This window comes from Mesoplodon bidens (assembly GCF_964165515.1).
Source record: "Mesoplodon bidens genome assembly, chromosome: 2".
NCBI classification, from domain to species: Eukaryota; Metazoa; Chordata; class Mammalia; order Artiodactyla; family Ziphiidae; genus Mesoplodon; species Mesoplodon bidens.
The window spans coordinates 68,730,065-68,739,154 of record NC_138177.1 but is presented as its reverse complement, the minus strand read 5'-3'; the positions used below and the strand labels follow the sequence as shown (position 1 = coordinate 68,739,154).

At 47.2% G+C, this 9,090-nt stretch overlaps 2 protein-coding genes across 2 annotated transcripts in view; both read right to left on the bottom strand.

The window, feature by feature from the left end:
* Positions 1-84: 84 nt before the first annotated feature.
* Positions 85-9,090, bottom strand: part of TSTD1 (thiosulfate sulfurtransferase like domain containing 1) — a 129,772-nt gene continuing 120,766 nt past the window's right edge. The window contains exon 5 of the mRNA XM_081225900.1: positions 85-102. The gene's annotated coding sequence lies outside the window, so the exon portion shown is untranslated. The remainder of the gene's footprint in view (positions 103-9,090) is intronic.
* CD244 (CD244 molecule) overlaps positions 1,397-9,090 on the bottom strand; it is a 36,394-nt gene continuing 28,700 nt past the window's right edge. The window contains exons 6-9 of the mRNA XM_081224165.1: positions 7,244-7,297; positions 5,110-5,175; positions 3,632-3,688; positions 1,397-2,565 (exon numbers count right to left, since the gene is read on the bottom strand). Of these exons, the coding sequence (XP_081080291.1) occupies positions 2,485-2,565; positions 3,632-3,688; positions 5,110-5,175; positions 7,244-7,297 (258 nt within the window). The 3' untranslated portion in view covers positions 1,397-2,484. The remainder of the gene's footprint in view (positions 2,566-3,631; positions 3,689-5,109; positions 5,176-7,243; positions 7,298-9,090) is intronic.

Sequence of the window (9,090 nt, the reverse complement as noted above, 5' to 3'; positions counted from 1 at the left end):
GATGCAGAGGACACGGGTTCGTGCCCCAGTCCGGGAAGATCCCACATGCCGCGGAGCGGCTGGGCCTGTGAGCCATGGCCGCTGAGCCTGTGCGTCCGGAGCCTGTGCTCTGCAACAGGCTCTCTCTCTCTATGTATATATAGAATGAGCTCTAAGATATATTGTTAATGGAAAGAACAAAGTCTTGGACAGTGTGTATCATATGCTACCAGTTGGATAAAGAATAACTGTATGTTTATGTAGATAAAGATAAGTTCTGAAAGGAAATACAAAAATCTTATCAGTGGCTGCCTCTGTGGAGGGAACTGGATTGGCTTGGGGATTTTTTTAATGTATACTTTTTGTACTGCCAGATATTTTTTAAACCATTTGTGTGTACTACTCTTTTGATATATTTTTTAAGTGCTTAAAATGCCTCTTCTGTATAAGCCTCCCGTATTTACGCAAAACAATTTCCCTCCTTATTGTCAGGTCTGGATGCAAAACAGCCATAATATCTCTCTTCTCCCCCAAACTGTGGCCTCAGCCCTGTCCCCCTGTCTGTAAGTTACACTGCCCTTGACTTACATTCATGATACTCTCGTGTCCACTTGCGTTACATGTGCTTTGCATCCTGTTTATGTTTTTGAATACTGTGCTTCTGCTGTCATGCACCCCTGCACATGGTCCATGGGGTCAGTATGACTTCTGTGGCCTGAAGTGAGTACTCCCAGGGAGCCAGGCAGTGCTTCCTACACAGCAGGAGCTTAATTACTGCTTTGCTCATTGGCTGGTCATTGCATGGATAATTATCTTTGTAAGGCTTTATCACAGAAGCTCAACAAAGACATGTAAGACGATAATGATGTACATTATTACACTCCAGAATAGAGCATCCCAAAAGGTCTTGGGCCCATAGGATCTCTTCTGCTCCTTAAACAAATCTGGCCAGTTCAAGAGCTATGCAACTCAGGACATGTGAAAGGCCAGCAGCAGGCAACGGTCCACACCTCTGGTGTTCATCTGACCTGCTGTGACCCCTATCATTTCCCACTCCCTCTTCTCATCAAACTCCTTGACTGAGCAGCTCAGCTCCTAATAGGTGCCTCGGCTCCTCCCCACCTTCCTTTTGCATATATTTTCCAAGTTTTACCCTTGACACTTTCTCCAGGATGTGGTCTGTCCACACTTGTCTCCAGGAAGAAGCTAGCCTGGCCAACCACACATCTGCAGGGGAGAGGGATCAGGTGGAGCATGAGCAAGTGGCTTATCCCCCAAGACTAAGTGGCCCTGGGATCTGGGGACCCTGGAATCTGTGGTTCCAGTGTGAACACAGGCTGGGAGACACTGACAGCTTACCAGGAAACCAGACTCCTCTCCAGCAGGAGTTGAACGGACGTGTTTATTGATGGCCCACGAGTGCCCTTTGGCTGCTATAGAGAAGAAAAGTACAGAATAGAGAGGAGACCAGACATTTAATTCAGAAAAGAAATTTAAACTGCCTCTAAATAACAACACAGTTCTATATTAAATTCACACCTTAAATATAGAGTGGGGCAACTGATGAACAAGGCTCCATGCAATGTCACCTGTTGGGGGTCCCTGAGTAGGCCCTCTTCCAGCTTACCCTTTCCTGGGCTTGGCCAGAGTCTCAGCCTTCTCTCCACAGCCTTGTGGAAGGGTCTGGCCTGAAGACTCAGGGGGTGCCCAGCAACGTGCCTGGTTCCCAACTGCTCAGCTGTCTGAGTCCTCCCTCCAGCATGTGCCATGGGAACATCAGGACTCAGAACTTAAATACAATATTGTTTCTAACTGTGAAGAGGCCAAAATAGATGTCTAATAATGTGTTTTTGTAAGTCAAACCTCGTTCTGGTCCCACTGCCAGGTTATCAGGATGGCATGGGCTCTGGGTGATTTTTCCACTCAGAGATGGGCTTGCTTTGCGCCATCTACCCTCGCTCCTGCCTACACCCTTTTGTGACCAAAGCCCAGGCATGGCCTCCTTGGAGAACCTGCCAGCTGGCTTACAGCTAGTTATTCCACCCTCACAGAGGGGGCTGTTTCTTTTCCTCTGTATCCCCATTATCTTTCCTTCCTCTTTGGAAGATGGGCCTGGGCAAGGGAAGGGTCTAAAAACGTGGTCATCCCTGATTAGGGAGGAGGGAAGACAAGTCATAGATTAGAAAACCAGAGGAAGGGAATCAATGCTAATAATAACACCACCATACATTTACATAGCACTTGAAAGATTACCAGTACTTGGATTGCTGAGTCCGTTTTTGGAAACTACCCAATATCTCTACTCATTCTTGTCCAGTCTGTGAGTTGAGATAGTATTTAACAGCCTTGCTCCTATAATGGTTGTTAGCAATCATTTTCAAAACAAAATATAGACCATGCACAAACTCTCATATCCTCTCCAGACTAGGAACCGCTCTGCAGAGAGTCATGTGGTGTCATCCATTGTGACAGAAGCTGGACTGTTAGAAAGGTGAGAACAGGCAACTAGGAATGTATACAGAAGTTCTCCAGCTCCTTGCGGCTCAGCCGAGCAGGGTTCTCAGCTTTGGATGCTCTCTTTCCCACCTGCGGAAGAAAAGGAGAACTTCAGACCCTCCCACTAAGAGATCCTTATAACAACCCTGTGGGCTATGAATTATTATCCCGATTCATAATTCATAAGAAAAGGAAGCTCAGATGGGTAAGGCAAATAATTCAGGGTCAACTGCTAGTAAGAAGTAAAGGAGGGGCTTGAATCCAGTTCTTCTGGCTCCATTTCTAGTGCTTTTTAACCACACCACCCCTCTTCGTGACCCACCTAGATTGCCTTGGCCCACATGGTGTCCTTTACAAGCCTGGCCTGTCCAGTTGGCTTTAATGTAGGGCCGCAGCTCAAGTGCCAGAAATTCCAGCAGGCACCCATCTACCCTCTCCCTTGTGACCAGGGGCAACATCTTTATCAGGCCACAGGTGGAAGCTCAGGTGTTAAATGAGGCTGATGGGTGGGGTGCTCCCCATGCTCTAAATTCTCTGGGTATAAATGGGAAGTATAATTATACTACCTCATAGTATTCTGTGAGGATTAAATAAGTTAGTTCACATGACGTCACTGGCAGGCTAATATATATGTGCAATAAACCTCCAATAAACGTTGAGTCCCTACTTTCCATTCCCTAAATGGCCTGATGGGAATCATTTCGGCCACCGGGCTTGCTGGTCTCTTTTGTGCAGTGTCCATCCCAGCAGCAGCTGAAGATCACCTATGTCCTGGAATGATTCCCAGTTACTTACTAATGGGAAAATCATTTAAATTCATGTATCCTCCCTTCTCTGCTCCCCATTCCCCAACACACAGGTACCCGTGGAAAGGAGAGATGTCCAGTGTGTGGCACACAGCTGGGAAGCTAGCCTGGGGATAGCCCTAACTTAAAACTCTATCTCCCCAACAGGAGTCAAACTCCAAAATAGGATATGATCTTGGGTTAGACCATCACTCTCCTTGAACCTCAGTTTCTTCATCTCTAAAATGAAGATTTGGATTAGAAGATCCCTAAAATCCCTACAACCCTGAGACTCTATGGATGACTTTTCACACGTGTATGACTTCAGGGCTATGCTATGAGCACTAAACCCATTCAGAGGAGTTCCTTACCTCTTCATAGATAGTTTTATTGAAGGAAGTGTTGCGGTTCGTCTTCTTGGATCCAGACTAGAAATTCAGAGGGTAAAGAGTGCTTAACTTCAAGTTAAGAAATGTCCCACTCCTAACTGATGTGAGAGGTCCCAAAGGAGACTCAGGGTCCAGAAAGTCCCTGAAGTATCCCCAGCCAGAAGTGAATAGAATTTCCTACCCCAGGAGTAAACAACGGTGTTTACAGTTTCCAAAGAAGGCACAGTACATACTTGCCTATGATATGACATTTCTGAACCAAAAGACTTTAGCATCCCACACCCACATACCCCTGAAATCTACACATACACACATCCCCAGCACACACACATACCCCCTTCAGACAAACCTAATACAAATACTGCCTCAAACTGTGTATCTTTTCAACACATAGACTACATACACACCTTAGTGTAAACAATTCTGGTACATACATAAATACCAATCCTAGCACATACCCTGAACATGGTGAAACACTGGAGACAGTGCAGGAACTCAGAAGCACTTTCAATAGTATACAGAGCCTTCATAACCTAATACAAAAGTATGTGATCATGGTGCCTGGGACCATCTATATGTCCATAAACTCTAGTGTATAATTTAAATATAAATACCTCTCATGGTAGAATCCAAGTTGATTTAATGACTTATTAGAAGGAGGGTGAGTGAAAAGTCTAAAAATCTTCCCAAACCTCTCCCCCACTTGACACAAACACAGGATCCCTGACACACATGAACTCAACACTCCCACAGTTTGGCAGACTCCAAACTTCCCATGCTATCATGGTAAGGTTTTGGCTTCATACTGTGACTCCAGCCTTGGAATTAACATTCTTCCCACCCCACCCCCAACCCCCCAAGGTGGAAATATGACCATGGGCACTAGGTTGTCCCACTTTGTGGTCCCAGGCACATGTAACAACTGTGAGCTCAGCTTGGAGCAGGATTCAAGGAGACCGTGATGGGTTGCCTCGGTCTGGAGACCTCCACCAGCAGGTGACTGGCCAGAGCCTTTGTCTGATTCTCTGAAAGTCAACACTGTTTCTCTCTAGGTCCAGTCTACTCCTCCAGTTCCAGGTTATATGCCCCTGCCTTGGAAATGACTCCATTATCTCCCACCATAGCCTCAGTTGGTCTAATTAGGACTCTGTGGTCCTTCTGCACAAAGCACCTCCTTTCTGTCTTTGACGGTCCTCCGCCTCCCACAGAAACTCCTATAGAAAGCACTCTTCTCCTAATCTCAGAGCTGTTCTTTTTCTCCAGACAGAACCAGAAAGGCATTTCTAGCTGACCCATTTACATTTAAACACAGTCATTTAACACAAACTACTCAGATACACACAGTGGAAGACAACTCACTCAGAAGTACACACACACACACACCCTCTGCAAACACATGCCTGCATATGCACAGGCAAAATACATATCTGCATAAAGAGCACCCTGTGGAGGAGACTTACCTTCCAGGAAGACTGTACTAATGAATACAATGGATGTGCATTATCTTGTGATGTGGAAGCAGAAGACTAAAGAAAAGAGAAATAAAACCATTTCAGAAGCAGAGATCCAACACAACCCTGGCGAGGCAGGCATCTATCTCTTCCATTCCTCCCCTTCAACCTTGCCCAGACAGCAGGTTTAAGTGTTAGTGAAAAGAATCCTGGACTAGTTGGGAGGTCAGACAACCTGAAAGCTAGTCCTGCTCTGTTATTAAAGATAGCTGCTATTTTTTGAGTGCTTACTCTGTATATGCATTCTCCCCTAACCCTTATAACACTCCTACAAAATAGGAATAATCATAATTTGCCCCATTCTACAGATGAGACTCCAAAAGGATAAATAGCCCAAGTCAGAGAGTGTGCTCACAGTAGAAGAAGGATCTAAACCTCAGACTCTCCAAGGTTCTTTCCTCAACACCTCGGTGCCTCCCTTTGACATCATGCCTTCCGTCTCTGGACCTGAGCCAGGTGTCCTCAAAGGCAGGTAACCATCCTCTTTTTAAGATGCTCCAGAGGAGAAATCTCATTCTCACCATCATCTCAGTCTAAGAGGATTTCTTCCTTGCATTTATTTAAATTCCTCTTGTTGGAATTCAATGTGACTAAAGCCAGAAAACTGCCAGATATCAATGGCCCTTACATCTCTCTTTGACTTTGACCCATTATCAGTGAATCACATTATCTTAAGGGGAGTAGAAGTAGGCAACACCCAGCTTGGGAATTCCAGAGTGGCTCTGAGGGGTCGGGCACCTTCCTTCCTCCTTTCCTCCCTCTCTTCCATTTCTCTCCTCTCTTCCTCCCCCCTCCATTGCCTTCCCTTCTCCTCTTCCCCTTCCCTTTCTCCTCTTCCCTCTTTTCTTGATCTTCCTCTGAAGCTTATCACCATTCCCCAAGAGTTTTCTTTGCCCTGCAGCCTAGCCACCGAGATGAAGAGGTTGCTGCTTCAAGTCTTTAATTCTTTAAAAAATAAATAGGTAAAATAATGTCATTTTTATCAGAAATTAACATTACTGGCCACCAGGGGGCAGTGTTTCCTTTGAGAGAGATGCCTCAGCAATCTGGGTTATCAATACAGTCATTTAAGCAGTCAATATTACAGGCTCCTTCTCCAGTTTACAGGTGAATTTCCACAGTCCCAGAATGTTAGAGATGAAGTAGGTAGAGGTGGAGTGAAGACTCGGAAACCATTTGGCTCAGCTTTGCCGCAACACAGCTATGTGGCCTTGAGCACGTTAGTTAACCTCTGAGTTTGTTTCTTCATCCAAAAAATGGGTTTTTTTTCAATTTATTTATTTTTGGCTTTTGGGGTCTTTGTTGCTGCGCACAGCCTTTCTCTAGTTGTGGCGAGCAGGAGCTACTCTTCGTTGTGGTGCACGGACTTCTCGTTGCAGTGGCTTCTCTTGTTGTGGAGCATGGGTTCTAGGTGCACTGGCTTCAGTAGTTGTGGCATGCAGGCTCAATAGTTGTGGTGCACGGGCTTAGTTGCTCCGCGGCATGTGGGATCTTCCTGGACCAGGGCTCGAACTCGTGTCCCCTACATTGGCAGGTGGATTCGTAACCACTACTCCACCAGGGAAGTCCCCGAAATGGGGTTTTTATTAGACCTACTTCGTGAGGTTGTTTTGTGACATTCAATAAGAAAATAGACATGTTAAGTGCTTAATAAATGCTATTGTTAAGTCATAATTAGATAAAAGAGAACAACACAGACGCATTCTCTCCTGAAAACAGGTATAATCAAGGGCAGGAATAAAAAGTACAAGGTCCCCAAGTATTGGAAGCAACAGGCAGGGAAAACAAGTTGAGTCCCCTGACAAGTTTCCTCCTCCCACTGACTTTATCTGGACCACACTTGCTACCAGGCATGGAAGAGAAAAGAATGTCTGCATCAGACTTTCCAGCTCTGTTCAGCTGTCGAGACATTCCAGAATCACACTCATCTTTACAAACAACTTAATGCAGCTGAGGCCAAGCTGTCTTCCGGACTCCAGGAGCACCAAGGTCTTACTCTGCCATTCAAGGGTGTGAGTGTCTAGGGGGCATTAGGAAACCCCATGGACAGGTACAGAATGGATTCGAGAAACCAGAGTGGTACCTGGGGCTGGACGATGGCGTAGATGGTGCTCCCTTCTCCAGGGGAATTCTGCTCCTGCACAAGAGATAGTAAAAGGACATATGGTAACGTGAGCAGACAGCTGTGTCTGTCTGAATTTGGATCGAGTAGGGTAGAAACAGCATAAGAAGAGGCACTCCCAGGAACCTGGGAGGGAGGCGTTCTTTGAGCATCTCAGGATAGGGAGAGACCATAGGAGCGACTCACCGTGCAGCAGTTAGTGTCAGAAGTGAGGAACCTCCCAAGTGTGAAAGAATTGCATCGAGTGACCCTGCCAAAAGGGTCTCCTGTCACTTGCTTTACTTTGGTAACTTAGAAACTTGCCTTTGCTGACTTTCTGACAAAATTTGCCACATAACTACTGATAATGGGCAGAGCTTTGGGTGGGGCTCTAATCTGAGCTTTACCTATAAGGACACAAATTCAGGGACTCTAAATGTTCTAAAGCCCCCTCTCTAGATCCAGCTTTGGTGGCCAGCTTGCCTTTGGCCTCAAGCCAGCCTCTGAGCAGCTGTGGTACTGGGTGGAGCCCTGGAGCAAGGCCAAAGGCAGGGAGCACACACCCCTCCTGCTTCTCTCTTCAGTCCTGTCCCACGGGAGACTGGGGCTGGAGGCATTTTCATGCTGCTCGACCCCAAACACAGACTGCCAGGCTGGGCTCTGGGGGAGAGCCCATGGAGACCATTAGAGTCCATTAGACAAGGAAGAAGCTGAACTCTCCAGAAGCAGGAAGACGCTAAGAGGAGCAGAGAAACATCAGCCGTCCGTGGAGGCTGGAGTCGCTGGCATCTGGCAAGAAACAGGAGTTTGTGCTTTTCTCTTCTGCCCAGACCTGAGTGAAGTGTCTCCAGAAAGGTCAAAGCTGGGGCCCAAAGCGAGACCACATGAAGTTTGAGATTTAGGCCTTCAAGAAGAACCTTGGGGACAGTAGGGACAGGCCATGGAGAGATGTGGCCACGGAGGGAGGAAGCCCTGAGTCAGATGCCGAGTAACAGACCTGAATCTCCAAGAGGTCTCTTTTACTGTGAGTAGTTATTTTCCTTTGTCTTCTCCTCCGTCTACTTAATCTAAAGTCACCTTCATTTTGTTGGGGAAGAAAGGTTATTTTTACTGAGCATTTGGGCATCCGTGGCTGTAGGAAGATGCACTTGCTCTCAGGAATTTGTACCAGCATCCAGTAATGATGGGAGAAACAAAGTCTCCTTTTGTTTTTCATGCCCCAATATTCCATGGGTGGGGCAAGGAAACAGGCCAGGGGAGCCACACTGATTCCTAATTCCCACTGAGCCCAGACCTTTGGGAAGCTGCTTCTCTGTTCTATGAGGTCTCACAAGGCCTCACACCTGTGACAAGGAGGAGTCCCACTGCTGTGACTTCCTGCCTCGCCCCTGCAGGTGAAGCACCAAGAATGGGGGTGGGAAGAGGGCCCTTCCTCCCCACGCCCATCACCCTTCCCACCTGTCAGTTCAGCTGGGCACTGCCTTTCCCCGAGGCCTGTCACACATCCTGCCCTGCTCAGGGGCAGAACAGCAGGAGGGCCCCTGCAGCCCCCTGCAGTTTCCTCCTCTTCGACACCCCTGGATGACAAGCAGACTTGGCCACTACCTGCAGAGACTGACTGGCCAGAGAGGTTCGCAGAGGAACTAACCTTTGTGCTAACCTGGTTACTCTCTCTAGCACCTCAGCCAGACTCGGGCCTCTTCCTCCCAAAGCATTGTGAGCACAGACCACTGAGCCAGCTGTGAAACTGCTGTGCTTTGGCTGCTCAGGCTGGCCTCCTTCTCAGCCTGGGCAACGATCAAGGGATCCGCAAAAGTAAACTCAGACTT